This window comes from Perissodus microlepis, chromosome 19 (assembly GCF_051167445.1).
Source record: "Perissodus microlepis isolate ML-2025 ecotype Zambia chromosome 19, ASM5116744v1, whole genome shotgun sequence".
NCBI lineage: Eukaryota > Metazoa > Chordata > Actinopteri > Cichliformes > Cichlidae > Perissodus > Perissodus microlepis.
The window spans coordinates 10,041,485-10,061,564 of record NC_140479.1 but is presented as its reverse complement, the minus strand read 5'-3'; the positions used below and the strand labels follow the sequence as shown (position 1 = coordinate 10,061,564).

Below are 20,080 nucleotides of genomic sequence, written 5' to 3'. Positions count from 1 at the left end.
ATTCATGAAGGCATCTTTTGACTGTCCACTTTGACAATGATGCAACTACAACATGTTTGTCTTTACCATGGAAAGAATTCTGTGATCATGCACTTTAGTTTTCTTCTTCTTTCTTTCTTCTTTTATCTGAGTAGGTCAGTGCATTCAGACTCATAAATTGGTTCTTTCTGTAGTTCTTCTCCTCATGTTGGCCTCTCTCACTTGCGCTGACATCTCTTTGGACGTCATAGTGAGAATTCAAGTGACCTGGAATCGACTCCCGATCATTTTATCTGCTTAATTTGTCATGAAATGACAAAACTGAACTCACCTCTCTGTCAGACCCCCATCAGTCTAATGCCTGAGCCTCTGAAAATAATGTCTGTAATTCCTGAACAGTTTAAGGGGTTTAATTAAAGTTTTGCATAAAGCTGAAAGTTCACACTTAAATCACATCTTGATTGTTTGGTTTAAAATCCACTGTGGTGTTGTAACAGAGGCAAAACTACAAAAAAAAAAAAAGAAGCTCCAAATATTTTTTGTGCAGATTGCTGTGAGTTCAACTAAGAGGGTGAAAGTATACACCTTTAAAAAGCTGCATGGACCCTCAGAGAGATTTTTTTTTTTTTTTTAAACAAATACACAAACTGATGAAACTGAGGCAAAGTGCACCTGAAGAGCACACAGCAGCTTCGAGGTTTAATATTTTAAACATCGAGAGATCGAGCCGAGGGAAACTGAAATGCATCAAAGCTGTCAAGTTGGTTTTACCTCTGCAAACACGTTAAATTAACAACACCAAGAAGAGAGAAGTCAGTTTGCAAGAAAAAAAAAGTTTATTTCTTGTAAACCTCACAGAGCGAGAGCGCAGCCAAGGTCAGACCTGGAGGAGGGGGAGGGAGGGAGGGTGGGGGGCAACCGAACTGTGACTTTGGGCAAAGAAAACAAAAACAAAATCTATTCTTTCCACATTCAGCTGAACAAACAACCAACTAAAATGTAAATTTGTCACAACATTTTCCAAGAAGCCAATGACAGCAATCTGAGCGAGTGAGAAAAGAAAGAAAAAACAAGCGTCTCCATACACAGTAAGGTGAAAACCACACGCACAACAATGACGGTGAAACCACATCAGACTCGAGAACTTTCTTCTCTCCCTGCGGGAAAACTGCGAGAAGAGCAGAAACAGGAGGAAAAGAAAAACCAGCCACTCGCCAGACGCTGCAAATACGGTGACATTCACGAAACTTCTAGTCCCTTACTGTCAACTATACACCTTCCACTACTACACCACAGGTCACCACTGCCCATAGACTCCTTAACAGAAACCGCTGTTAAGGTGTGAGCCAATGCGTTCACAGTACATTCTTCAACACAGGAATTCCAGTCTTGGCACACAAACCAAAGTGGAAGTTAATTAAATTAACTCAACTCCTTTTTTTAAATTTTTTTTTTTTTTTACATTGCACAGTCCATCTTTACAGTTTTCCCTTTCAAACAGCAACGTGTGCTTTCCACGGTGAGAAAAGAAAAGAGGGGGGCAGCAGCTAAACCAAAGCATTTGGGGGTTCGTCTGTCAGAGTGACTCGAATATGTTGCTGTCAAACATATCTGAGAGTGATTTTATTACAAGGCTGCCCTCCAGAGAGCACAACGATCAACAAATCTGTGTTTTTAGTCCCACTAAACTGATCTCTTCCAGCTTAGCCAGATGCTTCAACGCATTCGGAAGGTTCGGGCAGCATCTCATTAAACTCATGTCCTCAACTCAAGGCACTGTGATCATGAATCGTGATGCAGGATTATGCAGAGCGGTGGAAAGCAGACTTGTTTCTGCAACCGGGTGTGGGAATGAAGAGGGAAAACCAAACTGCTGTCACTTTTTACCCCCTTTCAAACAAAAAACCAAGAACAAATCCAGTTTAGACAGCTTAAAAACTGTTTACCAGCACATCCCCAACGCAGCTTAGAGCAGGGTCAATTTGGTGTCCAAATTGTTTTTTTCTTTTTAAATAAAAGAGGTTGAGTTGGTGTCATGAGTGCATTACATTCCTCTGATGCTATCTCGGGAGAACAGCTGTTAAAATTAATTTGGATTACAAGTCAGGCTGTAGAATCAAGGAGGGCTCTGTTTTCCAGTTTGTGGTGGGAATGATAAACCCAAAAAGAAAAGAAAAATACAGCAACTGCTCCCCGGAGGTGAGGAGTGAGAGTGATCCTCGATTCTGTGAGGTTTCACTAGACACTTAAAAGAAAAACTGGGGCTTCCTAGCTGATGTGGGACTTTCAAGTTTGTTTGTTTTTTAAGTTTTCTTTTGTTTTAACTACAACAAATACAGTCACACAATACAACATCCTTCTGACCTGGCAAGGAGAGAACCAAACCAAAAAAAACCAAACAAAAAAAAACCCCTCAGGTTCTCAGCCGTGAGGTTGCGGGCCTGCAGGAGGAGTAAAAAGGACAGGAAGATGGATGGCGAGGTGGAGGGGACGGGGGCGGGGGAGGCGTTCACTTTTTGAGAGGCTGGTAAACGGAGGCGTTGGGGTCCAGGCTGGAGGGATTGGTGTCCATGAACTTTGAGGAGTAGTGAGGGGCCACGGGGGTCATGCTGCTGGTGTCGGCTGTGTAGGAGATGCTGGGCATGACGGCCATCACTTCCGCTATCTTCTGCTTCAGGTCTTTGATCTCCTGGTCCTTCTGCAGGATCTGACCTGAAAACAGATTTTAACAAGTCAGCCTGAGACATTTAAAACAAAAACGAACAACTCTGAGGACGGTGAACTTTTGTGAACCTTGTGCGATCTCCAGCTGCCTCTTGGCGTCCCCGAGTGCAGAGAAGAGGTCCAGTTTGATCCTGGTCTCTGCACTCAGGCTGTTCTCCAGGTGCTGGGTCTTGTCCTGCATGGCTGACAGCGCTGACATCAGCACCTCTGTGTCTTTTTCGTTTTCTTTATATTTATGAAGCTCCTAAAAGATGGACAGGGAAACAGTGGGGGTCAGGAGGGGAGTGTGTTTGCAGAAAGGGTCAGCGGTTTGGAGGTTTTTCACACCTGATATTCCAGCAGCTTTTGGGACAACTGAAAAGATCCAACAAGTCACTTTGTTATGTTAATTCCAACACTGCTCAGTGGATGTTTGCGAGGAGGCACACTTAGGCTACGTCCACACTAGCCCGGATAGATTTGAAAACGGTGTTTTCGTCTGAAGATGCTCCACGTTTTCACACAGTTGCACGTCCACATTGAAACGGGTGAAAACGCTTACGTTCCAGTACTGCGCATGCGTGAAACACAAGAAGATTCGACCTGCCTCATTTCTGTCTGCCGTTTATTTACTTTCCGGCTCTTTGAAACGCGGCAAAATGTTGAGGAAAAGCACCGAGTTTTTTTTAAACGGACTAATAATGAGGTGGAGTTGTTGCTGCAAGTAACACAAAAGTACAAAGTTGCAAAAGCGAGACAGAGTTGAAGAATTTGAAGAAAAGCTATCTGAGGCATGTACAGACTGATATTAGTCTTTAATATGGCTGTCAAAAATGAGAGCAAACAAAACAGCTGCTGTATAATGCCCTCCGCTATCTCAGTTTCATTGGTCACATGACTGCATCATATGACTAACATGCGTCATCGTTTTAGAAAGTCTGCGTTTTCACTGTCCACACTGCGATGCGAAAGCACCGTTTTCAAATGCATGCGTTTTCAGAAGCGTTTTGAAAACGCTGCGTTTTCCAACAGCGAAAACACCGTCTCAGTGTGTACGGGAGGCCAAAACGATAACGCATATATGTGGACTTTATTATAACTTTATTATAGATTTAACAGACCAGGCTAGTATTTCTGCTGCAGTCTTTTATCACCCTGACACTCAGAAACATCAAAAACTTTATATTCTCATCCTGCACAAAATGTCTTGATGCATTCTCAATCATCCAGGAAAGTAAATCTCCAAAAGTTGAATCTGTTCATCTGGACGTAGCGTTTTGTGGGAGAAACGTTTCGTCACTCATCCAAGTGACGTCTAGGCTGACTGCAGTTTTCCCCAATCTTATAAACAGTACATTTGCATAATGACTGAAACCAGCCCACTGAAGGAACAATGAGATGAGTGACGAAACGTTTCTCCCACAAAACGCTACGTCCAGATGAACAGAATCAACTTTTGGAGATTCTGCACAAAGTGCTTCATCATGACAGACGTTACATTTTGTTTCCTCACTTCCACTTTCCTGTCGCGCTTTTCAATGATGGCTGCTAACAGACCCAAAGCAGAAGTGGCCGTGAAGCATGTGAAAAGACCCAAGCCTCTGATGGACTAATACGTCAAACCAAACAGTGAATTTCTCAAACCTGTACCTGCACTTTTAACTCAAGCTCTCGGATCTGGTCCTCCTTTAGCTTGATGTCCATTGTTAATTTCTTGCACTCTGTTTCTAATTCAGTGATCCGCCGCCGCAGCGTGTCTGTGCACTCCCCTCTGAGAGCAATGGGAAACACAAAGAATGGTGAATGACCCTCGAGGCCCACAACAAACCACAAGTAACAGAGCTGGTGAGCCAGATGTGTACACACCTGGATGCTGCTGCTAGTGCTACTGCTCTGGCTGCTGTGGCCTCCTCTAACTTCTTTCTCTTCTTCTCCTCTGAGAGCTGCTTCTCGGCGGCAGCTCGGGCCTCCTGCTCCGCTTTGAGCCTCTTCTCCAGTTGGCCCACTGTCTGTTTGTCCTTCTGCTTTGCCTGCACAGCATTATGGAGCCTACAGGAGCACAAAAGTCACAGAGCAGCTTGTTAGCACAACAGGAAGTGAGACCCTAAGGTAAATGGTAAATGGACTGGTTCTTATATAGCGCTTTTCTACTCTTCTGAGCACTCAAAGCGCTTTACACAACTTGTGCATTCACCCATTAATAAAAGTGCATTTTCTTAGTGCTTTCTAACTAACATTCACACACACATTCATACTCCGATGGAAGCATCGGGGAGCAATTTGGGGTTAGTATCTTGCCCAAAGATATTTGGCATGCAGACTGGGGGAAGCCAGGAACCACCAGCCTTCCGATCAGTAGATGAGCTGCTCTACTGCCTGAGCTACAGCCACCCAGGACGTCTGGAAGGCAAACCTCAACAGAGGAAACCCTACCAAACATTTACTGTAGATTTTTAGGGGACTTTTATTTTTATTATTATTTTATTAGACAAAACCTAAAGTTCTCGATGGAAACCCCCACCGCCCTCCTTCACCCAGTTGTTTTCTTTATGTTTGTTTGTTTTTAACTCTCCTCCATGATGGCAGCAGCAGCACTCACTTGTTCTGCAGCAGTTCGTTCTCCTGCCGCAGTTGGCCCAGCTCGGTGCGTATCGAGCGCTCGGCGCTGCCCAGCGAGCCGATCTGGCTGCGCAGGTCCTGCTCCACCTGCCGGCTGGCCTGTAGGTCCGCCTTCAGCTTCTTGACATCCTGCTCCAGTCTGTCCCGGGCAGGAGCATGACAAGAGGTGAGAAACACACAGAGGTCACGAGAAGGAAACAACAAAAATCAAAGTTTGAGAAGCACAGCAACATTTAAATCCAGGTGCAGTTAAAGCCACAGCAATAATAAAATCAAGATGATTGAGGAAAAAAAACATTTGAGAAACCCTGCCCTCTATCTGTGGCTTTTATTTTTCTCATTCCTTTACACAAGGGAACTTCTCTCTAAAACCTCTGACTCTCCTCCTAAGAGAATGAGGAAGGCGAGTTTCTTTTGGTCAGCGGGAAGAATAAAACGAGGGTCAGATGTCTGATGAGGAGAAAAGAACAGGACAGTTCAACAAACGTGCAACGTTTTGAAAAGTGGCCTTAACTCGTAATCATCGTGAATAAAATTTTTGCCATTTTCAAACTATTTTACATGAAACCATGGATCACAGGGAGATGTGTTAATATCAGCAAACCAGTAAAAAATCATTTTAAAAATTATACAAAACAAGCAAAAAATAAATAAATAAATAAAATATAGTCAGGTCCGTGAATAACTGGTAAAATAAAGTTTTCTTCTGTACACCATCTCAGTGAATGCTAAATGAAACAAGCAGGAAGTTACTGCATATGTACACAAATGTTAATAATCTGTAAACAGTTAATTTGATGCTTTTGTTAAATCCCTTAAATTAAAGTTCGAGCTCGGCACTTCGATCACAGTTTGATCCCAGTTCTGCCTCTGGAGATAAAAATCAGTTCGTTGCTAAACTTTTTACGAGACATCCTTCTCTGATTAATGTTCTGGAGGCTAAAACTGAACTCGGCTGAAATAAACCTCATAAACCGTTTTCACTCAGTGTCGGGGGAAATCCTTAAAAGAAGCTTCACTCCTGATATCGCTGTGAGGTCAGAACGGTGCATTTATGAATATAAACCATGTCTGTGTCTTCTTACCGAACCAGTGCTTCCGGCTTGCTGAGCTGGTTGTTGGGGATGCAGTTGTCGGTGGGGTCCCTGTGGGAGCCGCCTGACGTTCCTTTCACCAGTAGCTTGTGCTTCTTCTCGTTCTTCCCCACGAACGACGACGTGGGCGTGGGGACACTGCCGTTGGTGGTGCTGTGGCCGCGGGGCGAGGAGTTAAGCGCCGCAGTGTTGCTGCTGGCATTTTTGCAATTTTTGGAGGACGACGATGAGGAAGAAGAAGAGGAGGAGGAATTGTTGTCCTCTTTAAGGAGCAGGTTCTCTGTACTGCCCAGCTCTATGTTCAGTCTCTTGTTATTCATATGGTTCTCCATATACTCCATCTCCTGGAGTTTAGAGTCCACTGATGACGGCAGGATGCTGTTATGCTGTTTTTTAGCTTCCCCTCGTCCCTCTTTCCCTTTTTCTCTATATTCTAGCTCCGGCAGTTGTGCCAATGTCTTTTTATTGACTGGGGCGCCATTCTGTGACACTGGAGGTGTGTCCACTTCAGATATACCTTTAGCTGCCGCCGCCGCCGCTGTGGGAGCACAGAAACACAGCAATGTTTATGTGAATATTCATGTGTATTAGAGGTGTGATGGTACGTAAATCACAACACGTTAACCCTCAGGGGTCAAGAGTAGAAATACTTTTGATTTTATCTTCATATTTAACCTATAAACCCAATTACCTTGCTGTGTGTGAGACTTTGGACTATTTCGACACACTGTATTAACACAATGGACCGAAAATGGCACAAAAAAACGAAATACATTTTTTTTTTTTTTTACTGTGAAAACCACAAACATGTTTAGTGAACTAAACATGACTTGAAATGCAAATATAATATAAACTTCAAATATATGTACAAACCTGGCTAACGGTTAGCTAAAGTTAACTACAACAATTTACATTCAAATTCAGTCAGTTCTTTCAACTACTTACAAAACAATCAGGTAAGGCTGTTCGACATAACGAGATCTCTCTCTCTGTCTCTCTCATATATATATATATATATATATATATATATATATATATATGATGACTACATGAAAACGTCTGTCGTTATGCTATTGTTTGTTTCGTGGTGTCGCAAAATAAACTGTTTACAGCATCGTTTTGATGATCACTGTAGAATTTCTTAAACTTCTATCTTTGCTGTTTTTATGTGTTGTCGTTAGCAACAATGACGGTAAAACCATCACTTGGCTCCGCCATCCGCTTGTTTATTTTCCACATAAACCTTTCAAAATAAAGCTGAAGATTCTGAATAAATAAACTGAATCACGTGAAATAGTACGTAGAGTATTTACGGGCGAGAAGCTAAAAAGAGCCGTCAGGTGCTAGAAAATAAACCTTGGAACGGGCTTTTCCCTGCATCAGCACGCTGTGTAACAAATACTCACAAAGAAAGTTGTGGCCGTTTGAAATTATTTAACATTCGACTCCAGGTACACAACGCCCAGCTGAAAACACTTCACGCAAGTCGACTTGCCCGAGATTCACAGAATTTACAGAAAATGTAAAATGTTTGTGATATATATCGTTGTCGGGACGATAAATGTCTTATATCGGGATATGAGATTTTGGTCATATCGCACAGCTCTAAAATCAGGCGTCGCAATAAGATTCCACACATATTATTTGCACTATTCCCAAAAAAATAGTTCCCGTCCACGACAAGATAGAGGGGCACATTGCAGGCCTGACACCTCCAGGGTGTATCTACTCCTGATGTCCACCTGGAGACAGCGTTTACATTTCAATCCGTCTCCAGTGGCTTTCTGGCCAGAGTCTGTGACATTCAGCAGTCGCCGCATTGTTTTGACACACAAAACAAATTTAAAAAAGTCTACACTACACACCGACTACACACTGCAAACAATTAAATGTCACAAAACTCTCAAATCTCAAAACTCATCTCCCTTTCACCGCTATCATTCCCACAATTTTCCCCTCTTCCTCAGCAACCACATGCTGGTGTTGGCATGTAATTTTCTGATCGGTTGATGCATTTTTCACCAATAGTAAAGAGGCTATCCTTAGAAAACTCTGTTATACAGTTTCTTCCTGCACCAAATGAGACAGTTTTCAGAAAAAAGCTGAGTGTAAATTATTTATCGTAAGTCTGGTTTATTGGCCTATCAACAAAATGTAAAAACTGGTACATAGTTTGAAGTCTGCACTTTCAACACGTGTTTAAACAGAGTCTCTATGAGGCTGGGTCTTGTTGATACATAATCTTAAATCTGTTACGTGATCTGGACACGCCGGCGCATCCGTCGACTCCGGAGGGTTAAAAGTCCATTTATGTCTACCTCTTTGCAAATGTCCAACAGATCGGTTTTGCTCGACCCTCGTATATTTTCACTGAGCGAGTGTTGCTGTGGTCGACCTCGTTCTTGGCGCCGCCTCTTTGCTGCCTGCATGTTTGAAACTGAACTTCTGGCCTTGACGGTTTGTACTGTAATTTGCATTAACTACGAACATGCTGTACTTACTCTTTACCTGTTACATCATCATTATATAGAGTATATATGCAAGCCTCCATATGTTATATCTGAAACAGGACTTTCAGTTACACCTGTGAACACTGACAGCAGGCTCAGGTGTTTTATTTGTGAAAAAAGTGACTGTGGCTACGACCTCACATCGTTTTCACACCAGCTCCTCACACATCTGTCTAATCACACCCAATGTGGTGACTGAGTGGAAGGAGTGTTTATCTAAACTGTGAGGCAGGTGCACATGTGACCACACACTTTGGATAGAAAGGGAAGACGTGTGATTTATTTGACTGAAATAATTCATGAGAAACAAATGAGAGCTTGACCAAACCTGTGATTAGAAAGGATGTTCAAAATTATATGAAGAGGATCAAACCTCTAAAACTAAAATCGGCCTCCATGTTTCACAGCAAAAATAAAAAAAGAACTTTGTAGTCGTAGAGTGGAGCCACATTGAGCCATACAAGCTAAATCACCAGACAGACATTACGTTCTTTGCTCAGAACTACCTGATAGTACCAGAGCGCCAAACACATGAACCATTAAAATGATAAAATGGAAAGTGCACTGCAAAATGGAAAAGTTGTTTTTATCTGAATGACTGAAGCACACTGTCTAAATCTAGACAATACTTTACCTTTTCATACATTTTTACTAATATTATAGCACTTACTATAAGTCTTCCAGGTGGCAGAATTCAAATAAGTAAAACTGGAACAACTATTCGGCTGCCCGTGTTCGCAATGAAGCACAATCAAGGCGTCCACACAGGAAGTGATTAGCAGCACAAAGACCCAACATGAAGGGACTTCAAACAACAGCGAGTGAAATAACCCCTGGGAATACAAATTTTGAGGTGAGAAACTACCAATGAAAAGGTCACCTCTGTCAGCTATCAAACAATGCACAACAAGGGAATCACTTCCTGTGTAGACCTGGAGACCTAACCACTTAAGCCATGAACAATCTAATCACTGCCTTAGGGCAGCGAGCTAACAACCACAGCATGGACGGAGTGAGAAGATAATCAAGGACATAACGAGATTTCTGCATGTGTGCAGGTTTGAATCTTACCTTCTTCGGCTTCGCGCTCTTGCCTCTGAAGCATCTGTTGCTCTGGAGGCAGAGCCTGCTGTAGAAGCTGCATGTAAAACTCATTCTCCTTCTGCACCTCCTTTTGCTTCCGGAGGCGCATTTTATAGCTTACATAGCTCTTGAAGCCGAAGCCCAACGTGACCACGGGGTAGCCGATGCTACGGAGACGAACACAAAACGCACATTCATGAGGTCACTGGGCACAGATGAAGGGTCACTACAATTTTTTTACTCTAATTTTTTTTTTCCTAATGTAAACAATTAAAATAGTCAAAAATATGCTTATGCAGACACTAATGTACCTCCAAGTAAAATCTATGTGTGGGAAACACTTTGTGACTTCAAAAATCTCTTTGCCAACTTCATAAAAAGGGGAAAAAAGTTAAAAAATAAATTCACACAGAAATATAAATGCAGGTGTTTGGTATTCATCAGTGACAATAATAAATAAAAACAGGACCAGGATTAATTTATTTGGACCAGTCTCATATCAAAATTAGAGTCGTCAGGCTTTGTCATTTGCAGGCATTCTCTTCCTTTTTCACCTCACATACTCACACACGGAGACACGTTATGTGACGGTAAGTTGAATAAAAGCTTCCTCAGAGTTAAACCTGACTGTCATCCTTCTACTTTCTTACTTATCTCTGACTGAACAGAACAAATTAAAGTAAGAGTCACAGGGAGGCTGCTGTCACTGATAACCATCCAAAGATCAGTGCAGTCCTGGAAACACCAGGAAAATGTGCAGACATCTGCATACAAAGACTCTTTAAGTGTAAGCAGATGAATCATGCTTACACGTGTAGACTTGGTGTAAATGCTCTTTCAGCAGGAAACAACTCTGCTGTCTGCTTGAAAGAGAACAATAAGGGACTAACCAATGCTGTGAAAGATGATGGCTAACCTCACACAACTGCAGAAGTGAAAAAAAGAAAAGAAAAAGGTCACGCGTCATGTTTAAAAGTACACAATAAGGCACATTTAGATTTATTGTGTACTTTTAAACATGATCTTAGTGGTTTTATGTACTGAATGAAGCAGTGTGAACATTACAGTAGTTCATACGCTTATTTTTTTTCATCTTTACCTAAAAAATATCTGTTAGCTGCGTTCAAGACAGTGAACTTAAGCTGTAACAGAACAGTGGCTCACCAGTGTGCAGCAAAAGGGCGACATAGGTCCACGTGGAAGTTCTTCAGGTCTTTGAATCTGATGGCTGCCTCGATGTACACAAAGAGTATCCATAGAGACACGGTGGGTAGACAGACCCCCCTCTCTGAAAAAGCAAAGCAGCACAAAGATGTGAGAGCATGACTCATTTACAAAGCAGTAAATATTTTAAAAAAGTGCCTAAGATGTCAACACTTTGTATTTATTTGATTATAAAAGTTTAGGAAATGCTGAAGTAGAGGCTCATGGTTCAACACAACCAGTGTTGGACGAGAAGATCAACAACCAAAGACACCATGCTGAACACTAAAGCGCGATTCCCAGTCTTCTCCTCACAGCTTATTAATTTAACACTGATATCAGAACAGGACTCAGTATCTGCGGATACCTGAAAGTATCAGTATCGGATCGACCAACATCTCAGATTCTTCCACCCAAACTCTGAGACAATATCATAATTTAAGGATTCATTTACAATTTTAAACATTTTCAGAAGTGCAAAAAGCACGAACATTTTCATAAAGAGGTGCACACGGAAAATGCATAACCTGTTGGTCGGGCTTGTTGAAGAAGGAATTTCAACAACTAATCAATGTCATCAGCATGAAAATAGATGGGAATGTGTTTGTAGCATCACATTTTTATGGAAATGATGTCAGCCATTAACCCCCCCCCCCGAGCATACAGTTTATATGTTTATGGACATGTTTGTGAATTGTTAACTGCACATAAAACAGCATAGTACAGTAAGATTTCCAACATGGGGTGGTCAGAATACAGACGGTAACCATTGTTTCAGGGGCTCTAAACACTGATTTCCCACTAGGCTGTGGAGAGCTGGGGAATGTTAATACTCCTGTGATGTCCTTTCGGTCTGAATGTCACTGGTGAGTACGGTTGGAGAGCTCAGAAAGCAACTGGGAGCCAGTTTCAGTTCCCTCGCCCCAAATTGGCACTAACATTTCAATCTGACACCCGGCCTTCGGTCAGCTCAGGGGGACGCCGCTAAATCAGACTGACAACTAATCCTCAGAGGCCAGCTTGCTTACACATGGCGTGCAAAATTCTCAGAAACAACTATTTGTAAATACAATGACAGAGAGTAACCGAGAGTCGCACAACGCCTTCACACCTGCTTTTCCCTTGAAAGGGACGGTTGTTTTTAAGAAGTGGTGACAAGCGTGACTACAAAGGATGAGTTATTTTAGCAGTTCATGAGTGAATGATTTACAGCACACATCATTTACATCCCGAGGACAAAAAACAAACAAACCCCAAAACAAAATGAAAGATTGTCAACCAGCATTTATTTAAAAATGGATTTAATTTTTTAAATATTACATTTAATTTTTAAACATACAAAATGTCCCTAAAGGTCATTTTGAGCCAGTATTTAAAGTATAAATGCATCCAAACACTGCATAGCCTTACCTGTGTGCCAAACATACTGCACCCACACGTAGGTACTGGCAGCAAAGAACAGCCATTGCACTGGGATGAAGAGGAGGCAAATGATGTCCGAGGTAAACGCCACACACACAAAGAATACTGAAAAGGCCTGTTGGGCAGAGGAAAGGCGATTATTACCAACGTTGCAGGCAGAAGAAGAAGAAGTGTACATTATCAGATGTTTCATTAGAGAGGCTGGTTACCAAAATTTTTATAGTTCATTTTACTTTTTCCAATTTAATTGCTCTTTTTGTGTAATTTTATTTTTACCTTTTTGAGCTCTTTTGTCTCGCACCTTATTTATTAGGAATTCCCCAACTTGTTGGATAAATAAAGCCTGTTACCTTAATTAAAAATGTGTCATCAGTGGTAAATGAATGACATTTTTGGTTCCTTCTTCTCTGTGAGAAGCAAACACTTCCTATCCGGCAGCACTGATAATGGCCCCGAGGCTAATCTAAAACTATGATTTTACGTTAGAATAAGGAGATATGGGACAGAAGAAGGGCCCGCAGGCCTGATGAGATCTCTGCTGTTTGTATGTGAGAGGAGCGCTCTGATCCTAAGAGGCAGCAAACAAGATTACTGATAAGAACAACATGTTGTCTTTGAGATTGTAGCAGGACTCGACTGAACCTGCCTCACATCCAGGGAACTGACACTTTTATGCTGATAACTTGAAAGACTGTTTTATTCCTCACTGCTCTCACCTGTACATCAACCCAGATAACCACATTTTCCCATCAAGTGTCTGACACTTCTCCTGGAGTGTGGTTATGTCAGTGCTCATTTTACCATCTTATATATGTAAGGACTTCCTCTCATCATTTACTAGACAGTCACTTTTCCACCAGCCTATACGACTTCTCTGATTTATTTATCTTATCAGTCACATTATTCAGAGTTTGTTCAGGTTATAACTTTTTAGGCTGTGTTTTAACCTAGAGAGGTTCAAATGGGCCACAATGAACATTCATCTCAAATTTTTTTAAACGTCTTTAACCATTTCAGTCATGAAACTGTCGATCAGTATTTAGACTCTTTTCACTGTACTACACAGATACTTTGAGGATGCCCAGTTCATATTTCACCAGCAGAACTTTACTTTTTTGCTCAAAAGAACATTTAAACAAATAAAAATCATTAACAACTAATGTTATGGCCTAAATTCAGCATCTCAGGAGGTAAATAAAAACAGCATGTGTGTGTATATTCTTACTTTAGTTCCACATTAGTAATTATGTTTTTGTGGCTAAATAATAAAATAAATAAGTGGACATAACTCGGCTACGTAATTCTTATGCAGATCACACATCCTAAGAAGAGTTTAATCTAAGGTTGTGCAATTCACACTAAATCTACATTCAATAACAAGAATTATCAACGCAACATTATTGTCCATTCACATTTTTGCTATAAATCCATATAAACACTTTTCTTTAATGATCAGACTCACTCCTAAAAAAACATTTTGGGAGGTCAGCTTTAACCAAGATTGTCAGAGGAGCAAGTTTTGGTTAGCAAACTAAAGGAATAATCAGTTGTGATCTCAATACTCATCAAAATGAATGTGATTCTGATTTTTGTCTTAGCATCCCAATTTTAATTTGCTCCAAAACATATAGCCTGGTCATAGTTTGTGGTCTGCTGAACTCTAAAACCTGTACGAGCTCTCAGAGTTTATCACAAGTTTCTTTGGAGGATCAGAATGAATAAATATTCCTCCATAACTCACACATGGGACAAATATGGCGTGCTGACCATCACAATCCGACCACCAACATCCAAATAGGAAAACTAAACACATCCCAAAAACCTGTGACAGACTCGAACTCCACCTCCTTGAACTGCAGTTTGTTGCAGCAGAACTTCAGAGAAGCATGCGAGTGGACTCAAATAGGGCTGCCACGATTAGTCGACTAGTCACGATTACGTCGACTATCAAAATCGTCGACGACTGATTTAATAGTCGACGCGTCGTTTGAAGCTTTGTAAGATCACAAAAGACACAGGAATAAGTAGTAGGATTTAAGAGTGTAATAACGGACTGAAACAGAAGATGGCAGCACTGCATGTACAAGGATGCCAGCTGCCGTTAAACCCCGAAGAAGAAGCTGTCCCAGAATTCATAGCGCAGCCCAGCTCACTTTCCAACAATGGCGGCAGCTAGTTAGTTTTAATATTACTCTTATTATTCTTTCTGGGTCACAAAATAAACGTTTAACATATTTTCAGGCGAGAATGTAGCTGTGTAAACCTCAAATATCTGCTCAGTTTATCAAGGCACCACATATTTTCAAAAGCGCTCCAACGTTTTCGGAGACGTCTGTTACCCACTAGCTCGATAGCTAGCCGGGGGCAAGGCTCACTAGAGCCCGTGAGAACACCGGACTCCCGGCAAATCGTTTTCAAACCCACCGCCATCTTTCACTACTCAGGTTAAACATGATATATAAGTCACATAGATAACTTAAAAATGTTATTGTTTAGCTTTTTTTTCAGTATTTTATTTGTTCCTGAGTAAATCGGTTTGGCTGAGATTAAAGTTACAGTTTTTACACAGCTGAATAACCATCAAGCAGACAGCTGATTATCAGAAATGTGAGATGCTCGAGAATATACTCCAGTGTCCTGTTATATTTTAGATAGCAAGGAGCAGACGGCTGAGTTTATTAAACTCCACTGAAACAATCTGCAAATTTGATTTAAATTTAATAAACTATCATCTTGTCTTTATTTTTAGTTAGCACATAACTTAAACACTTAAAGCTGTAAGTTAATGATAGTTATGTAAGAGCAGATGCTGCTGGTGCAATAAGCTGTAGTTTTAAGTCCAATGGATGCATGATCTGATTAGTCGACTAATCGCAAAAATAATCGGTGACTAGTCGACTATCAAAATGATCGTTTGTGGCAGCCCTAGACTCAAATGTTCACATGTGGCAGGCCACATTATAAGAAGTGTGCAAAGATTCTTAAATTTGCAAAAAAAATTAGGGGTAACTTATTTTGTTTATGCTGAAACTTTTCCTTCACTCCATTCATTAGAGGTCCCCAGACACCATCACCAGCAGTCTTCCTCCAGCCAGTGGCTATGTTCAAAGGCAGTCATGTTTTCAGTGTGAAAAGCTTCTCCATCAAGCACTGATCAGGTTTCTCAGAAAAATGTTCGGCATCACTGTCAGTGTTACAACACAGTAAAAATAAATAGAGTGCCCTTATGTTTTCTAATATCCCTCTACTACACACTGTCCATTATGTTGTAATGAATTCAAACACTCTTCCACAATTAAAACTCATTTAATTCACTAACAGATAAATCATGTGATTAAGAGCTGGTCTCAAGGGGAAATGCAAAAGTAAAAGTGAAGCCATTTCTGATCTGATAGCTATGCGCTGCCAAATGAATCGGGCAATATGACCAACTGGATAGCACAGTGAGTCTCCTGCTGAGTCCAGCTGGATGAGTGGTGTCTTGTTTTGGTTTATCCTCCCACAATGAACGACTACTGTCCAATACGGTGGAGTTGGAGTCGGTCACAGGGTGAGAGTCCCTGCCGACCACTGCTAGCTTTCCAAAAAAAAAAAGAGCGTCGGTTTTGTCAACTAGTGAATCGATACTATGCCATCTAAGATGGTTGAAAATACACAAACAAAAACAGAAAATTCACTGAGAGACTGAGACTATATCAGTGAGACCATGTGCAGGAAGCACTAACCTGTGTTTATAAATATGAAATATTACACTGAGCTATCTTTACGCAGTGATGCAGGTCCGAGTTAGCGACACAGGCAAAATACTCCAATGATTTCAGTTCTATCATATCTATAGGTATGGCCCTGTATTCGCACACATCCGTGAACTGAACAAAGGATTCTGGTTCCCCAGAAGTTTGGATTAAAATATATAGGAAGTCAGGCCTTTGCAGTAGCTGTTCGTTAACTACAGAGGAAATTGCCCCTTCATATGAGGCCCCCTCCATCATTAGACCCTACTAAAACCTGACTGAACACCCATTTTTAAAAAATTCTGATTACTTTTTATCTATGTTACTTTTTTTTTTTTTTTTTTTTTTAAATGTGTGGTACTGTTCTATTCTTTTAGCTGCAAATCTGACTTTATTTGAATTCTGTGCATCTTTTCGGTTGTTCAGTGTGTAGTCCATACTTTAAGTCATCTACTCACCAGCCCCTGGTATCTAAAGGAGTCGTACACGCTCCGGATGAAGAGCCAGAATGGCCAGAGGTACTCAAACCTGAACTCAAGTACAAAATCTGCCAGTAGCACCAGTGCCCAGACCACCAGGAACTTCAGGTACAGGAAGGTACTAGAAATACATTTAAAAACAAAAACAAAAAACCCTGAATGACAGAAAACTGTTTTCCGACACAAACACACAAGAAAATTTAAGAGTCTAGACTGGTAATGACATTTGTTGCAGCGTAGATTTTGTCAAGCAAATATTTCCATAAATGCACAAAAAGCAATTATGAGTTTATAGTTATTAGTTCACATCAGATGCACTCAATAATAGTGAGAATAAAAACTGTGAGGAGGCAAAACTGCTCACTTTCTTGTTTGAAGTAAAACCACCACCAGAAGCACAAAAAAAGCCTGACTAAAGCTTCCCATCTCATGGCTTCAGCCGGACGACAGTGCCAAGCAATTTAAAAGAGGCACTTGGAAACCAAATCTCTCTTCTGCCTGCTGTGACAGAGCAAAGAACCTGAACCCCAGGCAGCAAGAACATGTGTTTGATTGTGGGAAAATATAGCCAAAAAAACCCCCCAAAAAACTTGATAGTGCCTACATGTGAAAATATAGTACTGAGCAAAAGTCTTGAGCCATCCCTTCCTCATTTATATTTTGCTAGGAAAATGGGAAAGAAGTGTAGCAATTTATTCTTCAACACAGCCTGGACGCTCAAGAAATCCCTGCAATTTCTTAAAGCAGTCCTCAGGAATAGTTTTCCAGGCTTCCTGGAGGAAATTCAAAGCTCTTCTCTGGATGTTGGCTCCCTTGTGTTCTGTTCTCTCTCATAAGACAATCCCACCATGCTTCAATCATGTGGAGGTCCAGGTTCTGGCGAGGCCAATCCATGACTGCCCTGGTACGCTTTTACTGGATGGGCAGTCTGTCAGGGATAACTGTCATCCTGAGAAATGAAGCTGTTGCCACTGATCTTAAGTACAGTTCTAGTGTAATTTGGCATATCTCAGCCTTTTTGCCCCATTTCTCTTCCTTAAGAATGGCTTCTTGGCAGCCACCCTTCCACTGACAGCATTTCTGACGAGGCTTCAGCCAACATTAAACGATCAACTGAAGGACCAGATGCAGCTCTCGGGACTGCATCTGGTCTGCATCTCATGCTTCTTTACAATTTCATTTTTCTTTTTGCCAGTTGTCTGTAGACACAACACTGGTTCAGTTAGGTAACTGTTTTTTTCTTGAAGGATTCATAGGTCAAGATTGGAAAGCATTCCTCTGAACATGGTCAAGTAGAAGGACTGGACTGAAAACGTGGAAAAAAAAAACAGCCAAAGTGCAAAAGATTTTTAAACTAACTTCAGAAAGCCTGGAGAACTATTACAAGTACATCTGGCTCCTTGGATGCAAAAAAACATGAGGAGTGGCTCAAGACTTTTGTTTTGCCTTGGGCACAAGAAGTTGGAAGACGATTTCTCTGCTGACAAAGACTGTAGGAGAATGAAGTAAGATGTGTACCTGGAGCTGAAGACCGTCAGAGAGTGAATGAATAGTGGCATTGTAAAGCGCTTTGGGTGCCTTGAAAAGCGCTATATAAATCCAATCCATTATTATTATTATTTGGATATGACATCAGTGCCACACTGCAGCAGGGATATAACACTGCTCTAACCTCTTGCTGCTTTTATCCTGCATTTGCTAGAGACCCAGAAAGTGGCCCACTGGGGGTGCTCTGATGTCGGGGGAGGCACCTGTTCAATAATTCAAACATTGCCCCACATCTCCAGGTCCTCATGCCACGTGTGTAAACTAAATGGCCTTTAACGTTACTATGTATGAAGCCACACACAGCTGGAGACTGGAAGCACAGCCAAGCCACTGAGAGCTGTTAAAAGCGAGTGACAGCAGCCTTATCGACACGTTTGTGGTTAATGTTACACCACTGTCGTTGAGGCTCATGTGATGATGTTGGCAATAATAAGCTGGTGGACCTGCTAACAGCGAAGCAGCTAACTTTGGCACCTTCAGCCAGTGACAGCTGACTCTGGCGCACAGTTAACACCCGGGATTCTTTGGTTATCATGAAAAAGTCAGCTGCAGTGTAATTCAATTAGTAACTGTGCTATGGAGCCGGAGTCAAAGCTCAAAACAGGCTGTTTTGGGGCCTAGCGCTATAGTTAGCTTACATGCTAGTGTAGCATATAACGAAAACATACTAGAGCTAGCTGCGTGGCTAGGTTAACAGGCTGTCAGGAAGTGGCAGCAGCTGTGAGGTTAGGGAGGCGTATTAACGCAAACAACCCATTCATTTCCCTTCGTTGAGGAGGCTCCGTGTAAGTTACCTGCCGTATATCCCCTCGGTGATTCGGTTCCGTTTTAACGGCCGTCGGAGTTTGCTGCAGTCCGCATTGCGCCGCTTCATCCTCCTCCACTTGGCTTTGGCCTTCGAGTACCCGCCGTAATCTTATCCAGTTTTCTTGCGTGTGCGGACAGAGATAATAAATAAAGGTGCTTGTGATATATATCGCTGTTGTTATTATTTTTTTTTCCCCACTTGAAACAAAGAAATAAATAAATGACTATTCGGGGAACCTCCTCTTTTCTGTTAGCGCAGGCTCAATAAGCCAAGAGCGCGTTGTGTTTTACCTAGTGTGGCTGTCAGACGGCCGGTGCGACCAATCACCGTGTCCGTAAAGGACTCCTTTTTTGACAGATGCACAGAAGAGCCAATCACTGCCCTCAGTGGCTGCTCACTGAGCGCTCATCACCGTTTGTGGAGCGTCTTGGCGTTCAACCAATCAGATTGTTGTGAACAAATTGGGCATCCCCGATCGGCCAATTAACTGACAAAGGGGGCGGGTATTTCCCTTATATGTTTCTGCCTTTGGTTTATTATGAGGACTCAAATATGCTGTATTCGGGACAAAATTCCCTTTGTGCTTGATACAAAAACATCCAGTCCGACATGGGGGGCGGGGGGTTATTTATATCACGGCCTTTGTGTGTGTTTCGCTGACTGACTTGCCCCAAGGAGATGAATGCCATTTATGCTTTGTTACCAGGTTGAAATAGTGTGCATGCGTGTGCGGCAAAAAATGAGGGCTGCAGTTGTCTCTGCTTAAAAAGTGAATTATTTGTGCCTTTTAAAATTATTATTATCTATAGGGATATAATAAAGCTTCATCATGCTCACTTCCTTATGTTTCAAAATATTCCCTCAAATACCCCAAATATTTCACTTATCCCCACAAATA

At 41.6% G+C, this 20,080-nt stretch overlaps 1 protein-coding gene across 1 annotated transcript; it reads right to left on the bottom strand.

The window, feature by feature from the left end:
• Positions 1 to 373: 373 nt before the first annotated feature.
• Positions 374 to 19,461, bottom strand: maco1b (macoilin 1b). Its single transcript, XM_084914694.1, has 11 exons — positions 19,169 to 19,461; positions 16,806 to 16,947; positions 12,602 to 12,728; positions 11,153 to 11,276; positions 9,977 to 10,155; positions 6,387 to 6,933; positions 5,282 to 5,440; positions 4,549 to 4,731; positions 4,333 to 4,453; positions 2,773 to 2,947; positions 374 to 2,691 (listed from the first exon to the last, which is right to left on the bottom strand). The coding sequence occupies exons 1-11, from the start codon at positions 19,246 to 19,248 to the stop codon at positions 2,489 to 2,491; spliced, it is 2,040 nt and encodes a 679-aa protein (XP_084770820.1). The 5' UTR covers positions 19,249 to 19,461; the 3' UTR covers positions 374 to 2,488.
• Positions 19,462 to 20,080: the final 619 nt, after the last annotated feature.